The 26,102-nt window shown below is 40.9% G+C and overlaps 2 protein-coding genes, 7 non-coding genes and 1 pseudogene across 9 annotated transcripts in view; 5 read left to right on the top strand and 5 right to left on the bottom strand.

Moving 5' to 3' along the window:
• Positions 1–5,160, bottom strand: part of LOC145465166 (uncharacterized) — a 30,853-nt gene extending 25,693 nt beyond the window's left edge. Inside the window, exon 1 of the mRNA XM_081448938.1 lies at positions 4,328–5,160. Coding sequence (XP_081305064.1) covers positions 4,328–5,111 — 784 coding nt within the window. The 5' untranslated portion in view covers positions 5,112–5,160. The remainder of the gene's footprint in view (positions 1–4,327) is intronic.
• On the top strand, positions 161–232 carry Trnae-cuc (transfer RNA glutamic acid (anticodon CUC)). Its single transcript has one exon. It is a non-coding gene; the product is annotated as a tRNA-Glu (tRNA).
• On the bottom strand, positions 1,619–1,740 carry LOC145466862 (U5 spliceosomal RNA). The gene has a single exon (XR_014041993.1). It is a non-coding gene; the product is annotated as a U5 spliceosomal RNA (small nuclear RNA).
• On the top strand, positions 2,828–2,899 carry Trnae-cuc (transfer RNA glutamic acid (anticodon CUC)). The gene has a single exon. It is a non-coding gene; the product is annotated as a tRNA-Glu (tRNA).
• Positions 3,830–3,950, bottom strand: LOC145466873 (U5 spliceosomal RNA). Its single transcript, XR_014042003.1, has one exon. It is a non-coding gene; the product is annotated as a U5 spliceosomal RNA (small nuclear RNA).
• A 1,067-nt stretch (positions 5,161–6,227) lies between the features above and the next one.
• On the bottom strand, positions 6,228–15,917 carry LOC145465004 (transmembrane prolyl 4-hydroxylase-like; annotated as a pseudogene).
• Trnae-cuc (transfer RNA glutamic acid (anticodon CUC)) lies at positions 7,039–7,110 on the bottom strand. Its single transcript has one exon. It is a non-coding gene; the product is annotated as a tRNA-Glu (tRNA).
• Positions 9,990–10,061, top strand: Trnae-uuc (transfer RNA glutamic acid (anticodon UUC)). The gene has a single exon. It is a non-coding gene; the product is annotated as a tRNA-Glu (tRNA).
• On the top strand, positions 10,605–10,676 carry Trnae-cuc (transfer RNA glutamic acid (anticodon CUC)). The gene has a single exon. It is a non-coding gene; the product is annotated as a tRNA-Glu (tRNA).
• A 2,267-nt stretch (positions 15,918–18,184) lies between the features above and the next one.
• LOC145465003 (melanocyte-stimulating hormone receptor-like) lies at positions 18,185–19,028 on the top strand. The gene is made up of 2 exons (XM_081448822.1): positions 18,185–18,655; positions 18,801–19,028. The coding sequence occupies exons 1-2, from the start codon at positions 18,185–18,187 to the stop codon at positions 19,026–19,028; spliced, it is 699 nt and encodes a 232-aa protein (XP_081304948.1).
• The last annotated feature ends 7,074 nt before the right edge of the window (positions 19,029–26,102 follow it).

The raw sequence follows: 26,102 nt of genomic DNA, 5'->3' as shown, positions 1-26,102 counted from the left end.
CTTGTACTTTAAGAAAACGTCACGATTTTTTTTTGTAAAAGGAACAAACTCTGGGCAAAATCAACAGTCATGCAATTCATAAGAATAATTAGCAAATTTGATGTTACAAAATACTGGAATCTCCTTGCAGTGTTATTTCTATAACTGATGCTAGTGAACATCCCACGTGGTCTAGTGGTTAGGATTCGGCGCTCTCACCGCCGCAGCCCGGGTTCGATTCCCGCCGTGGGAACGTAATCATTTTTTTTTCTTTTCGTTTTCGATTTGACTCAGGAAATAAATTTTTAAAACTAAATAAACAAACTTTATCCATCTTTGGTCAGTGTTTATAGCCAAAGGCTAGGGGGTTTCTCGTAGTTAATAATTGTGTTCTTATAGCGAGACCTTGCATACGGCTGGCTCGCCTGAAATTTGAATTGACCAATCAGAATTCAAAAGATGGGAAAAACTTCACTGTCCTGACGTCAATGTAAGTTAACAGGAATGGCATCGAAATCAGGCAACTTTTCTCACTGCAGACGACTTTAAATATTCAGAAAAAGAGATTTGCAATTCCAAATACCATTTCAGATTATATAAAGTGAAAAATATCAAACATTTTGTGTCTATAAGCTTCTAATTTGGCGCCAAAAATGGGTCTTCAGCGTTGTGTATGGCAACTCGCTGGCCGAGTTCGTCGAGTGTCGCCAGGTAGGATAATAGTTGTGTTATCTTGTACAAAATATGCTGTTCCTCGTCAAATTAAACCCGGAATTCTCAAGTTAACTACCGGAAGAGGCCAAAACAACTTTAGCATCGTCTTTATTTTTGTTAGCTGTAAAGAAAAAGACTATTATCGTGTCGTTTCGGTAGGACAGCTCAGTTTTGACTGCCGCTCGTACTGCGGGCGCAGCCGCCGTATGCAAGGGACTTTTTTTCTTTCTTTCTTTTTTTTATTTAAACATAAAATGCGATATAGTTATTAATATGAACTAATGTTGAATAAATAAATGGAAAAATATCATCTCTTTGCAAATCCTGAGAATTTGCAAAAACCTACGGAATATATTGTGCTTCAAGTTTCATTTTAGTGATCTAAATGTTTAATGATGTCTTTGAGAGCCAAATTTAAGCATGTGAATAAGGGCGTAGGGGTAGGGAGAGGGGTAGGAAAGCAGCAGCGTGTTAGGGGACGGGAGTGGCCAGGTAGATATGAGTTACCAGAAATGGTTAGAAGAAAGTTGCATTGCGGAAACCCAAATACACACGTAGTGAGGAGTACGCAAAGATATTTGGCGTATAAAATAGAAATGGCACGAATATTGAGCAGCAGTTTTGATGCCTCATTTCATACGAGTTCAAAACGTTTGTGTAAGATACAATGATTAATTAAAATACGTTGAATCGAGTCCATTTTGCGGAAAAAGTGAAGCCGAATTAGAAAAAAAAAACTCAGCCGAAAACTCTTTCCGCGAGTTAAAAGACTTAACGTGTCCGCGTATCATAAAGATGGCTTCTACGCGAGAAACTCAACATTCCTGTGTTAGACTGCCTAAAATGTGCTCATTCTGATACTACGAGGTCAGCCATTACTGTCTGAAGCGGTGTAAACGTCGTATACTTCATCTGTTAAATTATGAGCCCCGCCAACAGGCAGAGCTTCCAAAAATTGGTCAATAGACTCATTCCAGTTGTTCTCCTCCACGGAAATCTTTAGTAAAAGGCGAAAGATTTGTACGTGTTGAAGGAAAACCAGAGTTGCTATTGATTTTGGATACTAGGTGTTTTGTTGTGCAAGATGCTACACAGCGTGTGGGACATAAATTTACTGAAGTCTACAAATACGCATGCGCGTATTCAGCATCAGTCGCAAGAAGAGTAACAGCTAGTAAAGCAACAACTTTTCACTATTGACATTGACATTATCTTAGTGAAGTCTTAAGCTCTTGAATGAACAGACTCTCCTTAATTCTGCAATCATCGAAAGTCAGTTTTGTCGGACGCTAGAATGTCAAAGTGATCCCATTTTATATTGTGACAAGTGGTTCTCACATGATCAGCAATGGCTGATGAATGGTCAATTTTAGCAGGGGTCTTGGAATTCTCCGTTTTTTTGTCAAGGAGTCTTCGTTTAATTTTGCCTGCTTTATAGATGATCGACTTTGCATTTCTGAGAGCGGTTGAAGTGAATTTTGTATGGAAAGTGAGATTTGATGCGGCATGTGTTCTGGAATATGATCTTGAGGAGATTTGAGGTACGTTCCTTTGGGATGTTCTGGATCAGAATCAGTGATCCAAGATCACTCAGATCATGGTGCATCAAAGGAACCGATGAATCCGTGACCAGAGTGGATTCGTCGGTTCCATGGATGCACCATAATCCCCGTGATCTTGGATCACTGATCGGGATCCGGATCACCCCAAAGAAACGCACCCTTGATTTGGTTACTGTGAGGACATAAATAGGGTAACAGGTTTAAGACATCTTTTTGGGGAACTGTAACTTGAAGAGGATTATTTGGCTTACTTTTATTCTTGTTCAATGGTCCTCAACAAATCGTTAATGTTCAACGTGTTACCACCTTGCATCGAGAGTAACCATTTTGCACCGGGAGCTTTCTCAGATCATTAATAGCAGCTTACAACAGAGATGGTGAGGAGCAAATTCGTAATTAAGGAGCAAGTAACTTCCCATATCTTTGCTTTGAGAAAACATCAAGATTTTTTTTTTTTTTTTGCTGACAGATCAGCAATCACGCAGCTCAACAAATTGGGAAAATTGATGTTACAAAATACTGGAATTGCATTACAATCTAACATTTAAAGTTGATCATCTCACAAGAGAACATCCCACGTGGTCTAGTGGTTAAGATTCGGCGCTCTCACCGCCGCGGCCCGGGTTCGATTCCCGGCGTGGGAATGTAATCGTTATTTTCAACTATTTTCCTTTCGTTTTCGCTTCTTGTTTTCGATCAGTAAATAAAGGACCTTTACTTACCTTCGGTCGTCCATGTTTATAGCCAAAGGGTATTGGTGTCCTCTTACTAAACTTGTGCACTTCATAGCCTGAATTTTAACAGAAAACGGGAAAATTAATAATGATATTCGCTAACATTAGCTGATTGTTGACTAACTAAATGGGAAAAGATCATCTCTTTTTTTGCAAATCCTGAAAATTTGAGAACATTTGGGCAAAACGTACAGAAAATAACATGCTTGAAGCATTTAATTTGGTGATCTGAAAGTTTTATTGATGTCTTTTGAGAGCCAAAGTTAGCCATATGAATAACGGTGGGGGGTAGTGGGAAGGGTAGGGAGAGGGGTAGGGAGGCAGCAGCGGGGTAGGTGACTCAGAGGGTTGTGGGTAGATAGACAGGAGTTACAAGACTGAACAATGGTTACAGGAATGTTGCCTTTAACGTACGTAAACCCAAATAGACACGTAGCTCTGCATATAAGACTTTTTTAAAATATGCTCCTGCTGATAGCTCTGATAGGTCAACCGTCACTAACGGAAGCGGTCTGAGAAACGTCGTTCCTTATATGGCTAGCTCCGTGAGCGGGCAAGATGAACCAAACCCAGCGCTGTAATTGACTACCCGAGCGGGCAAGATGGCGCTATCATGCCCGCTCGGGACTACCTGCTGTCCCGCAAGGACAATTTCCTCAAAAGTCTTATAATAAATCCTTCACTGAACAAGCTTATTCGGTCAAGATGGCTGGATATTGGCCTCTTTCACCGTCCGTCTCAGTCCAAAAGCACGCTAAGGAACTTGGCCAATATCCAGCCATCTTGACCGAACAAGCTTGGTCAATAACCGCATATACACGTCATCTGTTAAGAATATGAGCCCTGCCAAGGGGCAGGGCTACGAAAAATGAGTCTAAAAACTCATTCGAGTTGTTCTCCTCCTCGTAAATCTTTAGTAAAAGGCGAAAGATTTATGCGTGTTGAAGGAAAACCAGAGTTTTTTATGTTTAAGGCGAATGGCCGGGCCCCCAACGTGCAATGGAGAGTGCAATGTCCGCCAGACAAACAGACTAATCCGTCACACAACGGCACCGGGGGATCGAACCCCGCCCCTACAAACAAATAACATAGAAACAAACAAACGAGGAACAAACAGGTAGAACGTCAGACAACACTGAGGACAAACGAACACTGTTTCAGTACAACGGCGAAAGGTGAACCCGGGAGGGGCACCTGTCAACAGTCTTATCCTATATAAAAATACATTCGCCACCAAAATGTAACCAAAACAAACCTAGACCAAAAACAAACAAAGCAGTCCAAACTCAACGTAACAAAGGTATATACGAAAAAAAGAGGCCAAAAGGAGTGAACAACTAAACGGGAACAGCAATCCGAACGATGGAAACCACGGGAACAAACGAAGAGATACGAGGTCAACACAGAGGACGGAAAACGCTGGGGGCAAGACAAGAGCAACGGGTGAGGCAGGAACAGAACTAACAGGACTAGACGGAGCAGCGACCAAACTGGACTGAACAGGCGAAGCAGCAACAGCACTAACGAAACTGGACTGGACAGGCGAAGCAGCAACAGTACTAGCACGACTCAACGGAGCAGTAACGGAACTGGACTGGACAGGCGAAGCAGCAACAGTACTAGCAGGACTCAACGGAGCAGTAACGGAACTGGACTGGACAGGCGAAGCAGCAACAGTACTAACAGGACTCAACGGAGCAACGGAACTGGACTGGACAGGCGAAGCAGCAACAGTACTAACACGACTCAGCGGAGCAGTAACGGAACTGGACTGGACTGGCGAAGCAGCAACAGTACTAACAGGACTCAACGGAGCAACAACGGAACTGGACTGGACAGGCGAAGCAGCAACAGTACTAACAGGACTCAACAGAGCAACAACGAAACTTGACTGGACAGGCGAAGCAGCAAAAGTACTAACAAGAGGAAAACGCGGGCGAGACAGGTATAGACGAATAGACAAGGTATGGCTCTTGGGCAAAACAGCAACAGGAGTGGACTCAAGACGCGGACGCTTTATTGCAACACCAATAGTAGCAAGACCAGACGGCGATTCAGCCACAGAACACGACACACGAGAAGACAAGGAAGACTGAGACGTTCCAAACGTCGATTCAGCCATCCGAACATCATACAATTGGCACCCTTTACACAGGTGCGTAGGCGCAGAGTTATAGCAAACAGTTTCGCTTTTATCTTCACTTTATTTTGGAAAGTGTTTTGGTCTTCCTCGATGCAAATAAAATCTCGAGAACAAGTGATGATTGTTTAGACCCGTTTCCCAGTTCCACTATTGCTCACTTGTCCAGCAGATTATATACAGTTACAGCACTTCAGGAACAATTTATTTTACGACACATTTCTGCAGTCATCATCTTTATTCACAACATTGGCTGCCATATAGTTTCTTCTAATAGGGCGGACTGAGTTGTTTTTGGAATCGCAGACGTATCATAGCGCCAATACGATTTAATGTACATTGCGCCCATACGCGCTGGTAAATAGGCAAGTGTTTTTCATTTCGCATGTCTTTAGTTTCGCCTGTGTCTTGAACTGTTCGCTGACATTGCTCTCACGAGAAAGATTAAAGCTCGAGAAGTCAGCTTCACAATTTCTTTACGACAGGTTGTTTACCTTTGTCAACTTCAAGTTAATATTGGCTCAGTATAGACGCGTGGAGGACAACCCTTACGTACAGTTTCCATACGGTGATCATAGCACTAACAACCGTCTAAAAAGTAATACTAATACAGAACAAAGCTAAAACACAACTCAACGCATGTTGTGGAACACATGCTCTACTTGGACTAGAAAATAATGCCGGCAGAATACAGTTTATACCTTGGTCAGAGTTTGAGAGACACCTCGATCGGAATGAAGGCTCCGGATTGTGTTCTGTTCTTCCCATTATATATTTATTGTCGACCGTAGTCTCAGCGTCTTCCAAATTCATCTCTTATTTTGCATAGTAGGAACAAATGTGACTTTTTATTTCCTGTACCCTCGATCGCTTGATTGTTCGTATCTATAGCTTTGGTCAATGTGAGCCTTCAGATAATGTCCCGAATATGCTAAAGCCTTAGCCATTCGGCTGTTACATTGTCTCGGCTGTGCGAGAACAGCCAAAAAATCAGTCTGAACTCCCAAGCTAGCAACCATTCTCATTATCTTTACACGCAGCATCAATTGTTTTGTTATCACGGAAAGACTAACTAGTAAATTAAATGGACTGAGATTTTCAATCGAATCCTGTGTCAAACATGCTCTTAATGTATCTTGAGTGCTTGGTAGGCGCCGTCAGCCAGTTGTTAGCAATCCCTTTCTCTCCTCTGATGACGTCACACCCGCCGTGCAATGTACGACGGTCCACGGACCCAAGCAGACCGCTCTCGGGGTCAATAAAGCTGTTATACCACTTGATGGCGGTGCCTTTCTTTGGTGGCAGAATAAGATCGGCCGAACGGCAATTCATACTCAGATTGATCTCATCCGTTCTTTCAATTTCCTAAAAATATTATAAAGTAATAAAAAGACTTCGTTATGTTCTCTAAGTGAACATCAAACTGGCCAGGTTAGAACACCTCCGAGGGGATCAGAATTTAATGGATCAACACGATGTTTTAAGATTATCATTCAAGTTGATTTTTATCACATTTGATAATCGGGCCAAACTTTTAACTACTTGTTTTACTATAACTTGGCCAACTCTCAACTGACTTGACACTACATGAAGTTACGCTCTATTGCCAATCAAATAAATGATTAGTTTCCATTCAAAGAAATTTCAAGGTTTTTTTCCTCCATTAAATAGTGCAGGACATAAAACTGATATGTAGTGACCGTGTGTATTGTTGTTGTTTAGTTTTCATAGTTTGCTGCAGCTGCGGTTTTGACCATTTGTCTTGTATTGGACCAGTGTGTCTCTAGACCAAGCCGCCAACCAACAAATCTCAGTAAATATCTTGACAACTAAACAACTACTGTGAACTCCTGAGCGTAATTACTACTCACTAACGCTTTGAACCAACAGAAAAGCAGAAAAAAGCAAATTCCCACGCCGGGAATCGAACCCGGGCCGCGGCGGTGAGAGCGCCGAATCCTAACCATTAGACCCCGAGGGATGTGCACTGTTGTGGTAAGACTTTTGGTTACTGGTCGGTCATCTCGTCTTGCATTGATCAGTAACTCAGTAATTTAACTGGTGTGCAAACTAGCCTGCGTAGCAAGCGTTTCTGTGGGGTTCGGGAGCAAAGAATTACAGCGCGAAAAATGGAGCGAGTAAAAGAGGGGGGAGGGGGAGGGGAAGGATGGAAGGAAACGCCTGCAGACAAACCCCTGGATTTTGAAAACCGCCCACTTGGCCTTTGATGCCTGAGTGCGCACACTGAGATTTTGTGCTGTCATCGACTGTCATAAATAAACCAATAAAATCTTTGGCCTTCCGTAGCGGAAGTGAACTTTGAACCAAAAGAAACTTTACTTGTCAAAATATGTCTGAAACAACGAGCGCACGGTAGGAATGGAGAAATCTCGATAAATTAAATTTGGTAATTTATGATCAAGCTATATTTCTACTAAATCCGTCTAAAAGGAAGGACTACAAGGGTGAAGTTTTAGCGCAAATATGCCAGAAAATTAAAATGTGAGAAGTATTCCAGTCGCGTTAGTAATCCTTGTGCTCGCATGATTCGAAATCTTGGATCACTGTATTCATTCGTCCAGGAATCGATACAAGGTAAAATTAGCAAGTCAACTCCCACAAAGGCAATTCCAGTAAAGAAGCGTTTGCTGGAAACGCCAGATCCGCAAATCGGTTCGAGTGTTACCATGGGCCTGCAGCAAAAACAAACAAGGGAAAGTCTTCTCGGCAAACTTTGGAATTTGGGCAGGAGAGGCTTCAAACATCTGAGAGGGGAAATAAGGATAATCTTGACCGGTATCTGAATAAAGATAATCTTCCCCTAGGCGGAAGTTGTTTATAATATGTCCTCGTAAGAATTCCCCGCGACGAGACGACCAAATTTTTGGTAAGGCAAATATGTGACAAAAACTGGCATGCCGCAGCTAACACCATAACAAATCATTCAGAATTGTACCCAGAGATTCTAAATGCTGTCAACAAAAATGCTTCTAATGAAATGTCAGAGTACCTACGACATTATGTTGCCATGTAACAAGCCAGACGAAATCACTAGGTTTTCCCACGCAGTAGTGCGAATTTTCTGTCCCGTGGTTTATTATCTTGTCCTTGGCGCAAGTGGCATTCAAGAAAGTGATGTTAAAATAAAAGGAACAGCTGCAAATTGTGTCGCGCTTGCTTCTGCAATAATGTGCAGGCTTCGAAAAACCAAAGCGTCGGCATTGCACTACAGGATTTCTACGGTACTGTCGAAGCTTACGACTAAATCCTCGTTCAGCGAGAAAAGTTAAAGCGTTCTGTAACCAAGCTTCAAACGCGTTTTCCCCTTTTGTCTGGCACTCAAAGGCATTAAATACCTTTGATCGACACATGTCAATAATATTGGACTAGCCCAGCCAATCACGTGCTCCGTTCGCTGGCGAACGGAGGTTTTCAAAATCCAGGGGTTTGTCTGCAAGCGTTTTCTTCCTTCCCCTCTCCCACCCCCCTCTTTCTTTTTTTTGGTTCTCGCCCCATTTTCCGCGCAAACAAAACACCGAAAATCCCGTTCCTCGGTCTTTCTTTGCTTCCAAACCCCACGGAAACGCTTGCTACGCAGGCTATGTGCAAACTTGCAAGCTCAGTTCACTTCATTACAATTCACTGGGGTTAATTACTTACTTCTGCCGTGATTGTAATGTTATCTGCCATCAAAAAGGCTGTCTGCCCTCCTTCTTCTACATCGTTAAGTAAATACGGGATTGTAATAAATATGAAAAAAAAGATAGAAAAAGAAATTAGATGAGAACATTAAACAGATGAAAGCATTATCAAATGCATCAAGGTAGATGTATAGAGAAAGTTAAAGCATAAACAGGTCTGAAGAGACAAAAAGTGATGGGTCATACTGCCCTTTTATGGAGACTTCTACTCTCTTTTCTCTTCAAGATGTAGTTTTTGACTTTAAAACTGTTTACAGCTTTTTCAATATTTTAGTAAAAGCTGACGAATTCTGCTACTATGTCTGGAAGTAAATTGACACGAAATGCTACTGGACAGTGCCCGGTTTGAAAATGGTTCAGTAGTCATAAAGAAATGACTACTGAAGCATGTCCCTTGTCTTTGGTGCCGTAACTGCAGTAATTTATGCCTTTTTGTAATATGGGGACTACGCATGGCTTTAATAAATAACCAACCTGCAGACTCTGCAGTCGGATGCTCTGAGATAATTCTGATGACAGCAAGGAACAATAGGGTCTCTGATGGTGGAATCCATGTGAGCATGGAAATGGCCGAACTTTTCGTACCTAACAACCTAGAAAACATGGTCCGTTGTTATATCTCCCAACTCAAATACGTTTTCCGATAAGTGGAGAACGTGTCACGTGACGTGGGTCAAAACTCACTGACACCCTAAGGGGAGCAAAACTCACTAACTCCCTAGGGAGACAATGACTTAAATTTTCGACTCGCACGTGATTAGGTCGTGCACCTTGAAACCGAGGCAAATTTGTTATGCCTCCCTGCTTCAAGCAAAGAATTGTTTCGCAGTTTTTCCTATATTTGAGTTGGGAGGTATAACAAAACACTTAATGACTAGCCGCACGGCAAACGGTGAGTTTTGTTTTCCCTCGACCTTAATGTTCCCCGAGGCGAAGGCAAGGGGAATTTAACATAGGCGTCGAGTGCTTATTATACGTGTCAATAGTCTTTTTATAGTGCAACATTTTTATAATGTTTGCGCCTTACCAGTGCATCAAAACCGTTTTGTGCCTACAAAATGTGTCAATTTTTTTTCAGTAACTAGACCTGTCAATCATACATTTGAAATTTTGGTAACTGTTGATTGACTCTAAGGCGGAAGCCTGGTTAAGATAGGATTCCCACGTGGTCTAGTGGTTAGGATTCGGCGCTTTCACCGCCGCTGCCCGGGTTCAAATCCCGGCGTGGGAAAGTCTCTTTTTTTCTTTTCTTGAAGGGTCCTTCCAAATCAATTTTAACGGTTTAATTACCTAAACTGATGTACAACTAAAGATAGTTCGATTGCTGCGATTGGTGGACACTGATTATACGACCTAAATATATCCGAACTGTAGGTTTTTGTTCAATGAATTTTTGGTTGCATCTGTGCACCTTCATCAGGGTGAAAAAATGGATGTAAGCTACTTTATAAGAAACATCCACTTTACACTCTGATGAAGTTGGACAGATGACACCGAAAATTCAATGAAAAAAAAAAGTCTACAGATCGCAAACATTTAAATCAAATTACAACTAAAGAGAGACATGCTTCCGTAACAACCCTTAAAAAACCCCAACAAACAAATTAACCAAAAATCAGCTAATTTGATGAAAATTAAAAAGTGTTTCCCGAAAATGTTTTTTTTTTTCTTCTCCTTTCTTTAATGTTTTGCCGTGAACACGTCCTATCCCGTGGATCGCACAATCTGTTCTAAACAAGGTGGACCTTAAATTATTGTTAACTCCAACGAGCAATCCCACGTGGTCTAGTGGTTAGGATTCGGCGCTCTCACCGCCGCGGCCCGGGTTCGATTCCCGGCGTGGGAAGCGATTAATAAACTTTTAAATTAACATCTAATGTCACCTCCATTTTCTTTTACTCTGAAAATTATGGCTTCGATAATTTGTTCTCTCGCAGATTTATGCATTAAGGCATTGCGTGTCTTTTGCACGAAGTCAACACATCACATTTACGGGTACGTGTATAGCAAGTGCCTGCGCATTACTAAATTAAGTCTTTGACCTGCATTGGTTCTCCACCCTGAACTATTTTTCTCGGCAGCTTGGTTAACTTTATGATCCTGTAAAACAAAACAGTTTGGTTTTAAGTCGCAATATAACATGTGCCATTTTCTGATCTGCAACTTGTCTCGCAGTCAGTTGCAAGCTGGAAAAACGTTGTTGCAAATTATGGCAGCCGCGCTTATCTACGGGACATCGCGCTCTAGTTACTTTATTGTTATTATATTTATTATTATTATTATTTGGGAGAAATAAGCTTTCGTGGAGACGTCTCAAAACAGGGTCAGCGGTTTTGTCTTGTGGTAGCCAGGCCTGTTGACTAAAACGGAATCTGTGGCGTGGACTATTGTTTTTCAAGAAATTCATGTACCGAAGAATCTTCTTAATATTCAAATTGTTAAATGACTGCATTGTTAATCTTTCTGAAATGAAAATAAAAGTTGTTTTTCTGATAACTATTCAACTACAGGCAGCCAGGTAGTCAGTTGACATAAAAAGAAAGGAAAAGAAGAGAAAGTTTGCTTAGCTAATCAGATCGATATACCCCTATTTTCTATAGCCCAATTGGGATGTTTGAGTATACATTATAAAATTAATACAATCGACCGTGATATGTACTTACCTGTTGTGAGTTCATTATTAACCTGTAGGCGTTCAAACCTACAAAGTAGACCGAAAACGAAAACATCTCGTATAATATTAGGAACATTAATGCGCGTTATACTTACTGGCTATATTTTTCAAAACAAAATTAAAAAGAAGAAAAAAATGGTCGATTAATCTGTAAAATAACGCTTAATTACAAATCCAGAAATGTTACGAAGTTGATTACAAAGTGGAAAGACTGATCCATTTGCCTTACATGTCGTGCAGATCATCCTCATCCAGATGGAGCTGCTTGTGTTTCCCAGCAAACGTCTTCACCTTCCACAATTAATAAAAGACGTCAGCAAGTTCATTTGGTCAGTTTAGACCTAACTTTTAAGATAAGTCAAATCTTAAATTAAGTTTATGGCATGGGTTTTCAATAGCCACGTTCTATATATCAATATTCTAACGTAGCTCTGAGCCTTTCAGCACAAACTCCTATAGTTGGTGTTGTTTCCTTTCTATTCAAGTCTCTTTTGGGAACTGAGGGACAAAAGAAACTTTAAAAGCTTACAATTTCGACCCGAAAGCCTCGGAGCCATGTTAAAATGTTGATATACCGAACGTGGCCTATTTGGACAGGTCCGTAGCTAGTAACAGGCAAACAGAGGCACCTGCCTCAGTCAGTGTTTTTTTCTTTGTTTTTTTTTTGTTTTTTTTATTTTTTTGTTGTTTTTGCCATAATAAACAGTCTTAATACCAAGGAAGATAATTAACCCAAGGATATTGCCTCAGTCATTATTTAGCTCTTATTAACGGAGCAGGCGGTCTGTATGGGAGAATCTTGACCGAGGTCGTGAGTACAGACCGAACGCAGTGAGGTCTGTACACACGACCGAGGTCGAGATTCTCCCATACAGACCGACTTAGCTCAGTTAATAAGATGTTTATTATATGGCAAAGAAGAAAACTTTAATTCGTTTAGCCTAACTGGTTTGCTGACATTTTGCTAGCGAACGGCGATGAGCTTAACTTAAACCTGCCGAAATTTGCTCGTCCTCTTTTCTTCTTTTTTTGTCATCAAGCTTTTTGGCACTTCCATAAATGATTGAGAGGAAAATAAAAGAAAATGTTGAACATTTTTGTATTTTAGTTTGCTACTTTTTCAACGAAAAATGAAACCGGTCTACAGATGCCGGTCTAGATGGGAAAATCTAGACCATGGTCAATATCGATTTCAGCCAATCAAATTCGTAAATTCGGTAGTTCCCAGTCCTTGTGAGACACAGCCATATAATAATGTTTTTTTTCTGGCTACGGCCCTGTTTGAATTATATATTAAAATTGAAATTATTAATACTGTTTTTCGTGATGATTACTCATGCGAACATTTCAAAGCCATTTCGCTGGGACTTGATCATGATCACATGTCAAAAGAAAATAGTGAAAAATAGTGCTCGGTTACGTTTAAACCGTATTTTTTTTTTGTTTTGTTCATGTTCCAAACAAAATACATCAAAAAGCCTAGAAGGTCAGTTCTATTCTCTACGTGCCCAGAACTAGTATCTAGGATGAAATCAATCTGATGAGAGCTGGAACATGTAATCTTTTAGTTTAATGATGATATTTCTCACTGAAAACTCTTTAACACGCCTACTTGTCATGTTAAAAGATACCTCTTGAACATTGATAAAGCCATCCCTATTGTCATCCCAAGCGTCAAAGTTTCCAGCAAATGATGTCTCTTGTGGGAGGGTCCAATTTCTGTCTGAAAAAAGTTTTGCTTAGTTACTATTTGGACTGAACATGACTGTCACCAGGAGCCTGCTGTCACCTAATGAATGAATAATTGACTGACTGACTTGCAATAGCGCCTCGCCCTCTTGCTCCACTTCCAGCGGGTTTGTGCGAAGTTGGGTGGAAATGATGGTCTGTTGCTTGATCTTGATTTTAAACTGGATATCGATCGTAATTTTAGTCAGGAAATCCCGTGTTCCCTGTTTCCCGCTCTTTCAGTGATGACTGAATAGAAAGCGGCAGTGGAAGAGACCCCTTGTATCGCACGTCTTTCAGCTGAATGCAATACTAATCAGTTCAGTGGAATATCAACAAAGCAAACGACAAGGTGCAAAAAAAAGTTAAAATTTTAACGCATCCTCACCGGCTATCGCCAAGACCGCATCTAAGTCTGCCACGTAGTTGAAAAAACCTGACGTACTTGTTTGAAGTCCGCTCTCTTTAGCGAGTGAGATGATGTGATCACACTCGTCATCTGATAAGAACTCAGGAATTTCTTAAATTTAAGAAACAGTAAAAAAGCATGAAGGAGATTTCTAACGGAATCCAAAGTGCCACAGTGACAAATATAGAATGAGAAAGTTTCTAACCCATCATCACAGCAGCTCGAAGACAGGTGAACCTCCGCTAACGGAAACGTTACGAGAATAAATGATCGAGTTCCTTCAACCTCGTTCCCAGGATCTCTTATCTTCCCACCCTCCCGGAGAGAGAAAGGAGACAGCTAGAAGATGAGAGACCCTGGAAATGAGGTTGCCAGACACTTGGTCGTGGTCGCCACACAAACCCCTCATTTTTAATCTGTCTTTTACGGACACCTCTCCGCTCTAAGACACTTTACATGACGTCAAGAGAGCCTCTTATGGGAGGTGCTGGTTCAAACATTCTGAATCATTTCGAAAGAACTAACTCCCATTTATCCAATATACCAAAATTGAACAAAATTATCAAAAGACTAGTCTTATTAGATTTATTTATCATATTACATTTGTATACGCTTCAAATAGCAGCCAATTTGGTTCGAGCCATATTAGTTAAAACGTCAAAGCACTCAGAATCAGAAAAAAAGAGATGCACGTTTGTTGTAATTCCACTCAGTGTTAGTCGACTAGAACAAATACTTTGCTGTAGATTCGTAGAGGGTGCATGGTTAAAATGAACACCGTATTTAAAGTTTCCGATGGATTTAAGCTGGATAGATTCATATAGCTGACATGAAGACGTTTCCAAAACAGCAGAGCTACGTTCATAGTAATGCTACAATATAAAAGACGATATACAGAGCAATGAAAAATAAAACAAATGCATGCTATGCCGAGTATTAAAGGTTTCATCGCTCGTGTTATGAGCTTGACTTTCTTCTTTCCGTCACCGACCTCCATCCACTGCACGTGACCTGTCTAAGCAGAACGTTGAGATTAAAATACTGCAAGTAATAAGTTATTTTGAATAAATAGTGTTAATTATGACTAAGTATCTTAGCTCATACAAGCCGTACGTTCGCCTTGCACAGCAAGATGAATGATCAAGATTTACTGAATTCTTGAAGATAGAAAAAGCTTTGATTACGTTTTAATGCCAGCTCAGGTCAATCGATGTTGCGCGATGTTGCAGCTTCAGTTCCATAAAAAAGGAAACATTACGCCTGGTTCTCATATGCCGCCGACATACCTGGGCCTGGGACACCGTAACGGCATATGTGCACATTTAGCGCCGAATCATAATCTATCCCAGAAATTGACCGCCGGCTTGCCTGCGAAGTTGAGCTGAGTTGAATTTTGCAGGCAAGCTGGCGGTTGTCGGCGATGAAAATATTTTATGTGAACATTATATCATTCGCGGACGCAACGTACTTCCGTAAGACGATTCGATCCATATTTACAGATAAAATGGTTAAGAATTGCGCAATTCGGTTTGCACTTCGTGCAAATTTGAGCACGTCGGCGATTCATCGCAGATGCGCCGACGGACCCACTGGGACAGATCAACGAACGTTGTCAGTTGCAACCGGCGACTACGTCGCAGGTAGGTCGGCGGGATGTGAGAACCAGGCTTAAGAGAACTAGTGTATTCGTCCCACTGTTTGTGTGTTCTTTTTACGCGGGTTTTTGCGGGTAATTGTGGTTGTAAGACCCTGAAAAAGAAAAGTTTGAAATCAGTAAATGCCGTGAAATGTTAGTCTGTGTACATCCGTCTCTTCCGCAAAAAAAAAAAAATCGGAGAGAGGCGGAGAGGGCGGACGTACTACGCAGGCTACAAAAAAATATACAAAATAAAAGAAGGGAAAATAACAACTCCACTGAGTCTCTTGAGCCACCAGCAAGCTTCTAATAATATTAACGGCCGCATTCTATTGTTTACAAATTTCTAACGATATGAAAATTGCACCTAGGGAACAGTCGGTAGGTCGGCGGTTTCTGCTGTACATTTAGTTTTGATAGTTACATCTTACCTTAATTCCCTCCAAACGGACAAGCTTAACTCCTTTCCTAGCTTCTCGTGGCAGGAATCGCTTGGCTCTGAGGGCGTGTTTTCAATTTCGTCTCCATCAAAGCATGGCTTTATAAATTTTTTGGAAGTATTACCGTGACGACCAGTGGTACAATCCCAGGGCTTTAAAATCAAAACGAAAAGGATTAAGGTAAGATCTAGAAGTCTCATTTTCACTCCATAAGAAGCAACTTTCTATGTGAGAGCCATAATTAAAAAAAAAGAAAAACAGCTTCCACAGCGATCAGAATCAATTATTTATCGATTGTAGCAATTTTGCTGCCGGTGGACATTTTCACGGTTGCTTTATTGCATGATTTATGATCAGTAACCGCAGTTAGAGAAATCGCATGCTCAATAAATGCCCAACGTTAAATTAAAAAGCCAGAAATGTGAGGGTCAGAGGAGTGTTGAGTTCTTGCACCAGGTTCTAAACTGAAGAGAATATTTCTTGAGGATTTTCCTGTTTCTTTTTTTTTTCTATTATTATTCAGTATTATCTTTTGTATCTCTGGGTCCCAGTAATTTTACCGTCACACGATTCCCGGAAATTTTATCTTCCGTTAAAAGTTGCTCCCTGTGTTTTTCCTCGAAATAACAGTTCCATGCAAGCCAGTTGTGTCCGATCGTACAGTGCAGATGAATACATTGGTAGTTAACTTCTAGGAAGAAGATTAAACGCAGCGACGTAACAGTAAGATAAACTTGTTTGGTCTTCTGATTGTTGCATATCTTATTTCCATTTCCACGATAGCAAAACGATTACGAAATTAAACGCCCGCGAAAAAAAGTTATGAACTTAACTGCGACGACCATTTTGTCTTCATATCTTTCTCCGCAGTTCAAATATCATCTACGGGTATATTATTAAAGAACTCACAAAGTGACCAGCTGCCAGTTGGCTCGGATAGCTCAGTTGGCCGAGCACTGCACCGGTATCGCAGAGGTCATGGGCTGGTTCGAATCCCGTTCAAGCGGGAATTTTTTTCAAGCTTTAATTTCAGAGCTGCTTAAGTTGTCAATCAATCATGTCTTCACATCTTTTTGGGCAGCAGTTCAAATATATGATCTTTCATATGTTGACTTGTAAAAAAAGGTTATGCCAAAAATTAACGACACAAAGTTAAATCCCCCGCCGTAAAACCCTTTATATCTCAACGTCACCTTAGATAATTATGTAGCGTTTTTATACTTGCGCGTTGTTTCTCTCGGGCGATATATTCCTCGTAATTATACGACGTGCAAAATTCATAACGCAAATGTTTACCTTTGAAGTAAGACGTTGCGCTTCGTTGGAAACGAGTATGCCAGCTCTTCATTTCGTCCAATATCATTGTAAAATTGGTTTGTCCAAAAAGACTAAACTAAATTGTCTGTGGGTATGATTCTGAAACTATTTGTTTGTTGATTGGAATCAATATTTGAAAAGCATCGCGAAATTTAATTTCTTTAAGCAGTCTTGCCAAAATTTACCGCTTCCAATTCCATTTTTTTAAAAATTAAATTTACGTCAGTTAAAATTAGGTACATGTAGAAATAAGTAGGCGGGTACATTTGAATTCAAATTTTTTTCCATCTTCTGAATTTTCCCTTTGTTATATTGAGCAGAAATGGCCATGGATCATGAATAAATGAAAAGAAGGAGAAGGAGAAGAAGAAGAAGAAGAAGATTACAATCCCTTTTTCCTTTTCGTTTAAATCCAATATTTGCTTATTGAAAGGAAGATACTTCGTACCACGCCTGCACTAAAGGCGATCCCGCCGCGAGAATTGCTCCTTGGGAGTGATTTTGATTGGCTATTTAGAGGTCATGCCAATCATTGTCATTCAACCATAAAAAGTGAGCGGAGAGCATTGATGTGAAAATACAAACAAAAGGTACATAAAGAGCCAAAGAAAATTCGCCAGATGCATGGGAGTTTAACATGGCCAGATCAATCGCAATAAATGTTGCAGTGCAGCTGGTTTTTAGAGAAATGTTTATCAACGAAGGACTTGAAGGTATGTGTTAATATCAAGCACATGTAATTCGAAAATTCGCGGCTTAAAACACTTGAAAGGCCGGCCATATGTTTCGGGCTAAGCTTTTCTTCACAAGGCTTAAATGATCTTTAAAATAAACATGTTAGTTATGCACACATTCTTCTACAACCCTATTTTGATTTGATCGTAAATAAGAAATAATAATACTGAATAAAGGAATAACAACAAATATCGCGTGTTTTGTTGTTACTAACGAATAACATATCTAAAGCACAATAAGCACCATAAAAAGGCGATGACTTGAAATTTGACTCTTATTTATAATAGATGAGCACGCAATGTAAAACTTAATGCATGAACCAATGCGATTTCCCTTTTATTTATCAGATTAGTTTCGCTTTTTCTCTGGAGATCGCGAATCAGTATCGGTCGTTATCCGCAACCTTGGCTTCCAGATGAACTCAACAAACTTCGAATGCTTTTTCCTTAAAGTTTATTGGGAACAAATCAGACATGATGTTACAGCAAGCATCTTGTCGTGTGTTATTACCACACTGTTCGCGCTGACTGCAATACTGGAAAATGGCATCGTCATGCTTGTAATTTACAAAACACGAGAACTGCATTCGCCATCTTTTACGCTGCTATTTTGTTTGGCAGCCTCAGATATTCTTGTGGGATTAGTTGTTCAGCCATGCTTCGTTGCTTACAAAGTAGCGAAGCTTCTAGATTATTTCAGCCCGTATTGTAAACTGAGGATGGTTCAGTTCTTTTGCGGGTCGATAACTTCTGGAATTTCTTCCTTAACCCTGAGCGGAGTCTGCATCGATCGACTTCTCGCTTTAACCCTGCATCTGCGGTACAGCAGTCTGATCACAGTGCCACGGGTGGTAATGGTTATAGTAGGAGTTTGGATTAAAGTTTTGGTTTGACAAATGGGTAATTCTTCCAGGTATCTTAACAGTGTCGACCCTTCTAATGATTGCGTTTTGCGCAAGTAAAATATTCCAAATAACTCTTAAGCATCAACGCCAAATAAATGCGCAAAACCAAACAATGATTAACTTATAACACAACACCGTTAACGTACTTAAATTCAAAAAATCAGCCGTGACAGTTCTCTACGTTTACGGTTTGTTGCTGGTTTTTTATCTCCCGTCTCTGGTAGCTATGGTTCTTGAAGCCATCAACGGCCCCACGCCCTCAGCAAGAATGGCTTACGAATACGCTACAACGGTTGTGTCAATAAACTCTCCAATAAACCCTATTATATACTGCTGGAGAATTAAACTAGTGTAATCCACAGTCAAACATTATCTGAAAAGGCTGATTTTTTTTTTATACAAAATAGTTAGCCCTCCTTGACTGCCTAGGTGCAAAATGGTTTGAGCTTGGCTTTGGATTTCGTTATACCTCTTCTTTGTTGCGAGAAATGAAATTTTGGCTTAACCTCATCGGGATTTTGACTTATTCTTGTTGCGATACAGAAAGGACATTTTCTGTTCTCTTTTTTAATTTTTGCGTTTGCTGTACTATGACAGATGTTGTGGTCTTGTTTATTCTATAAGGACTGTTGAGATCGACGCTTGAGGGCAGTCACATTTGCTGTTAGATTTATACAGTTTTGTGCGGTTCGAAATGCATATGCATCTCGCCCATCGCGGCTCTATTTTAACTGCAGTATAAGATGGTCTTAGGCATGTTCTTGTTGGAGTTATAATTCTTTCCCTTTGGAAAGCTATTAAAAACACATTAATCTAACCTGTTTTAAAACCTGTGACAAAGATTTTTGTCCCACGCCACCTGCGCAAAAAAGTACAAGAAACATCATGATTGTCATATAAAGATGATCGTGGGCGTGTAAATGGAACACAAGACCTTTGTCCGTTACCTCACATGTGACAGTCGTACGTATTTCTAATCGTCCCATCTAACATCATGTACTCTTGTATTATGCACATGAATCCGCAGGGATCGAGAGTACATAATTCTAACCACTAGACGACGTGGGATTTTACTTCTTTAGACCGAATAGAGTCAGGATTTGCACTAAGTAAACCAATAAAGAGCAGTAACAATTTCAACAAAGTGCCTCCCAATTTGAAAAGCGCCAGTAAAGAGAAGATCGATAGATTGACAACACGGTCCGTAACACAACTTAATGACCTTAAATAAACGAGACTTCGAAAACGCGTGTACAAAACACGAGGGAAACTAAAAAGAACGAATTACGTAATCATGCGGCAGAAGTACAGCTGGCCAGTTCTCGCGTTACTTCCTTTCTCTTGTTCCTTAAAGTTCTAAAGTGATTGGGACAAAATATCAAAGGACGTTTAAACCACCAAGAGAAGCGACTGTTAAGTCTATAGCAGAGTCATCATAGCAAACTGAGCGGTGCCGTATCCGTAAAGATATGCGAGTAGGATGAGATGTATCAGAGTCACTAATATCAGCGACACAGGAATCTCCTTCCTGGTCAGGGCTGGCTGGAGAGGTGGACGGGTCCTTGTTGCTAGAGGTAAGTTCATCATCGCACGGAACTTCCTGGATTGCATTCCTAGCGTAGATTTTACACTTGTTATGGTGCGAGAAGTCAGGGTATGTAACGGTTGTTGAGGTGGAGTTTCAACGCCTGATCAATCTACATTTGTATTTGGGGCGCGTTGGTGACAGTTGTCTCCACTTTGTAAAATGTACTACGGAGGTGGAAGCCAACAGACTTTCTTCGGAGAAAGATATGAAGACATGATTGCTCACCGCAGTTATGAAAAAACTTAAGCAGTTGTGAAATTAAGCCTGAAAAAAAGAAAAAATTCAGGCTACTCAATTGGTGTGTATAACTGCGATGGTCAATTAATCATGTCTTCAAAACTTTCTAATGTTTCAAAAAAGACCTTGATAATGCCATAACTAAGACACTGTCACGGACTTGGGTCTTGTTCCGGTCACAGTGTATGTGAGATCATTAACAGAGATTTTACCTGCTGGACGACTCTAACTTTGTAACTGGTGCCTTGGACTTCTCAATGTGCCGCTGATTGGCCAGACGTTGCTCATGCTTTTCCTGTAGGGAAATCCGGTGGTTGGTGAATTTATCTCGTTATTTCACGTCTCTCAACTCTCTAGCAGAAAGATTACGTGACGTGACTGGTCGCGTTCGCATTCAGGTTGGCTGTAGGAGATACGGGACATCTTAATAGGTCGCCACGAAATAGTTCGTTTTCTACTTCCTAGACTGCCCTCGGCTACTGGGCTCTTGCTTTTATTCTCGGCATAGCCAATCTCCAGGGTTATCTGAGGAGTGGGTCGTCCGTGTGTGCCTTGTATCCAAAGGCAAGGTGTGTCCCTTGTATCCCAAGAGGACGCATTCTGAAGCGAAAGAAGACGAGAGCTTCACGAAGAATGTGACGTTGCTCGTCCTCCGGCAGAGCTGTTGGTGGAAGCGAAGTGCCGGACTCCCATAGTAAGAGCACGAGCTGTCTGGAGCGATTAATGATGTCTGTAGAGAAGAATACTGTGACAGTATCGGGTGGAGGGCAAGAGGACAGCTTTACACCTACTTTTGAAGTTGGGCGTAATATTTAGGTTTAGTGTTGAAGCTTGGATTATGCAGCAAAGATCAGATCTGGCAGCATGGCAGCATGGCGCTGCTTTGCGGCTAGCGAGATTGGAAGGTGGGATTACTGACCCGGAAAAATACCCGACTGAGGTTTGATATCTACCGACGGTGGAGAGGAAGGTAGACATGTGAGCCTTTCGTACGCATGCATGCAGAGCTTACTGTCTGTCAGGATGCAGGCCTTTTGGTGAGACTTGATCAGATATGTGCTTAAGTGTTTGACGCCTGAAGCGATAGTCAGGGCGTCTATTTCGCAAGATATATGTGGCCAGTTTGCCTGTGACCCTCGCAATGTTGCACTAAAGAGCCCTACTAAACGCAGCGTAGTAGTAACAATCCATACCTGGTCGTCTGGTTTGGGCAGTGTAATAGTGCGAGCAGTAGCCAAGGGCTTATGAGGCATTGCAGAATGTAGTATGGATCGACTATTTGGATTCGCAGAAGAGCCTCATCTGACCCACGGTGTCGCGCTCAGAACAATGATGAAACCGGTAACACGATGTGCACTTGCTTGTTAAGTACAAGGGTTCCAAAACCAGCCTAGGATTGTAGGGGATTGACCACGGTCTTTAAAACAGAGAGGCGGAGATCATATTTGTGAAGGGTTTGTACGTAAGCCTAGAGAAGATTTAGTGTGGTGTTCCCTCCACAGACACAGGTCATCGGCAATTCAGGAGAAACTTGAACTTAGCTCTGTTGTCTGAGAAAAGTAGATTGTTGCGGGGTCAAAGTGTATATTAGATCCGGTGGAGGACGAGGCATAAACTCGTGGCTGCTGCGGGTGAATGAAAAGCATGTCTCATCGAAGACTTGAGGTAGGGATGAGCACCTCCTTTGGTAAACCGATTGAAAAATAGGTGTGACACGGCAGTTACGTCGCTGGGTGACTGTGTAGTGGATCATGTTACCAATGGCACCGCTATCGATGGTCATCCTTACCGGCTGGTGAGCGTGAAACACGTCTAAATACCACGATGGCCGAGTATATATACGGAAGACTCTAGCTCTAAAATGTTCAACCTACATACATACTATTACATATTACATATGTGCATAAATAAAATGTCTGTACTCAGCTTAAACAGCTTGACAAACCATATGCTCCCGTCAAAGTCGTCTTTTCACAAGGCATAAACAATCTGACAATGTTTTCACACATTGTTTTTAGAATCCTCCGCTCTGAACTTGCTCCTATATAAAACATAACAATTATAAAAGAACTTGAACTAGAAATATCGCGTGTTTTCTCTTGAATAATTCGTACAGTATTTTTTTAGTTAAGGACAATTGAGGACATGCGTTGAAATTTGACAGCTTAAATTGGCTCGATTTCTCTTTCTCTGACATAATATACTCTTTATAACAGATGAACACACAGACGAAACTTGGATTCAAGAACGATTTCCATTTTATTCATATCAGTCTCGACCATTCTCGCAGTAACTGGAGATCGCGAATAATCCGCTTCCCACAACTTAAGATTCACCATGAACGTGACAGACTTAAAATGTTTTTTCTTGGAGGTTTATTGGGAGCAAACAGGACGTGATGTTACAGGAAGTATTTTGTCGTGTGTTGTGACTGCACTGTTCGCGCTGACTGCAATACTGGGAAATAGCATCGTCATGCTTGTAATTTGCAAATCTCGAGAACTTCATTCGCCATCTTTTACGCTGCTATTTTGTTTGGCAGTTTCAGATCTGCTTGTTGGATTGGTTGTTCAGCCATGCTTCGTTGCTTACAAGTTAGCAGAGCTTTTAGAGAATTTCAGCGCTTATTGTAAACTGAGGATGGTTCAGTTCTTTTTTGGATGGATAACGTCGTCAGTTTCTTTATTGACCTTGACAGGAGTCTGCCTCGATCGACTTCTCGCTTTAACCCTGCATCTGCGGTACAGAAGTCTGATCACAGTGCCACGGGTGGTAATGGTTATAGTAGGAGTTTGGATCGTTTCCTCTGCTGGAACCATCATAAAGTTTTGGTTTGACAAATGGGTCATTCTTCCAAGTATAACAGCAATGGCAACTCTTCTAACAATTGCGTTTTGCACAAGTAAAATATTCCAGATTGCTCTTAAGCACCAACGCCAAATAAATACGCGAAACCAAACAATGACTAACTTACAACAAAACACAGTTGAGGTACTTAAATGCAAAAAATCAGCCATAACGGTACTCTATGTTTATGGCTTGTTGTTGGCTTTTTATCTTCCTTTCGTAGTGATTATGGTTCTTGAAACAATAAAAGGTACTACGCGGTCAGTAGGAACGGCTTATGACTACGCCACAACAGTTGTGTTAATCAACTCCTCAATAAACCCTATTATATACTGCTGGAGAATTAAACTAGTGCGATCCGCAGTCAAACAATATCTGAAAAGGCTGTTTTTCTGTAATAAAAGTTAGTCCTCCTTGACTGCAAAGGTGCAAAATAGTTTGAACTGTAACATATTGGTGTAAGCTTTCGTTGTACTTCTTCCTTGTTGCACGAAGGGAAATTTTGGCTTAAGCATGCATAATCTAAACGACTGGAATATTCGGATTGTTATTTTATTCATAATGCGGTCCAGAAAGTACATTTTCCATTCTCTTTGTTAATATTTTTTGGTTTTCTGTGCCATGACAGATGTTTTAGCCTTGTTTATTTTATATGGACAGGGAGTTACATGTTATAGAGTTTTCTTAATTATAAACGTATCTCAAACATCGGGACTCCATTTAACAACATTATTATAGGATGGTCTGATACACTTTTTTTTCTTTTTCTTTCCCTCCAAAAGCTAGCTATTAAAAACATTTGATCTGCCCTGTTACAAAGATTTTCGTCCCTACCAACCTGCGCATAAAACGTACAACAACGTCATGATTGTCATAAAAAGATGATCGTGGGCGTATAAAATGACAAGGCCTTTCTCAGTTACCTCACATGTGACAGTCGTAGGTAATCGTCTCATCTTACATAATGCCTGTATTCCTATATTATTGATGTGCCGCATAAATGAAAAATTAAACCGCAGGGATTGAGCCCAGTTGGACCGCGGCGGTGAAAGGGTTCAATAGCCATTTTCACGGTTAGTTTTTTTTGTTTTTTTTTTTGATTTACAATATAATCAAAAAGGTAATCTAACGTGGTTGCAAAGCAATTTCAGGCTAAAGCTACAAAATAGCCCGAAAATGCCTTACTTATATGCTAGATTATATTGCAAAGCAAATGCTGTATTAACTCGATTAAACGCCGCGCCGTTTATGAAATTTTTCGTTTTTTGAGGGCGACGTTTATTTAAAATCCAATTTATTTCTTGCAAACAAAAGTATGGTAGGAGCATTGAAAGAGCAGACTACAAGTTAGAAATTAAACTGAACATTGTCACCAGAAACTGAAGCAATGACACCAGAAGCACCCCAGTGCTTGATGAAAAACCCGCGCGCACACTTGGGAAACCAGAGTTTTAGAATAAAACAGGCCTGGGAACGAACCGCTGCAATGACATCAACCGCAGAGGGCAGCTGGTTCCTATATCGGAAATCGTTACGTGCCAACCAGATGGGATGTTTAGCAAGGTTGATCAAATAGCAAAAAACCAGAGGGATAACTGTGAACTCAGCAATATCAAAACCAAAGAGCACATGACGGAGACACAATGACGGAGCAGACGGAACAGCAAGGACTAACAGAGAGTGCACCCAAGCCAAAACACTCTGGGCCAAAGAGCCCTCAAAAAACAAATGGCCAGCAGTCTCTAAGGGAGAACCACAAAAACAATCAGGAGGAACAGACGACATGCTAAAAGACGAACGAAGACGATCAGTAGTGAGAACTACACCATGAGTAAGTAACCAGCTAGGAAAAATCAGCCACATGACGATCGAACATTAGGGTCCATCTGTGCATGGAAATGAACGAACTTTTCATACCTAACAACCTAGAAAACCGTCGTCCTTTGTTATACCTCCCAACTCAAATACGTTATCCGATTGGAAGAGAATGTATCACGTGTCGTGGGTCAAAACTCCTCAAGGGGAGCAAAACTCTCTAACTCCCTAGGGAAACAATGACTTGAATTTTCGACTCGCACATAATCAGGTCGTGCACTTTGAAACCGCAGCAAGTTTGTTGTACTACCCGGCTTTAAGCAAATAATTGTTTCGCAGTTTTTCCCATATTTGAGTTGATAACGAAACACATAATGACTGGCCCTACGGCAAACAGTGAGTTTTGTTTCCCCTCGACCTCAATATTCCCCTCGGCTTTGCCTCGGGGAACATTAAGGGTGAGGGGAAAAAAACTCACTGTTTCCCTCGGGGCCAGTAATTAAATGCTTATTATACGTGTCAATAGCCTTTGAAAGTGAAATATTTTTGTAATGTTTGCGCCTTATTAGTGCATCAAAGCCGTTCTGTGCCTGAAAAATGTGTCAATTTTTTTTTCAGTAACTAGACCTGTCAAGCACACATTTGGAATTTTCGTAACTGATCGATGTTGATTGACTCTAAGGCGGAAACCTGGATAAGATAGGATTCCCACGTGGTCTGGTGGTTAGGATTCGGCGCTTTCACCGCCGCTGCCCTGGTTCGATTCCCGTCGTGCGAAAATCTCCTTTTTCTTTTCTCCGGCTGGTGTTAATACTAGATGGACTTACAGCATTTCTGCTTTTAAATCAATTTTAACGGTTTAAATACCTAAACTTACGTACAACTAAAGATACTTCGATTGTTGCGATCGGTGGACACTGATTATTTGGCTCTAAATATATC

The sequence above is a fragment of the Orbicella franksi genome, chromosome 13, assembly GCF_964199315.1.
Source record: "Orbicella franksi chromosome 13, jaOrbFran1.1, whole genome shotgun sequence".
In the NCBI taxonomy this organism is placed as follows: Eukaryota; Metazoa; Cnidaria; class Anthozoa; order Scleractinia; family Merulinidae; genus Orbicella; species Orbicella franksi.
Note: the sequence above shows the minus strand (reverse complement) of the source record. Positions and strands in the feature narration are given on the sequence as shown.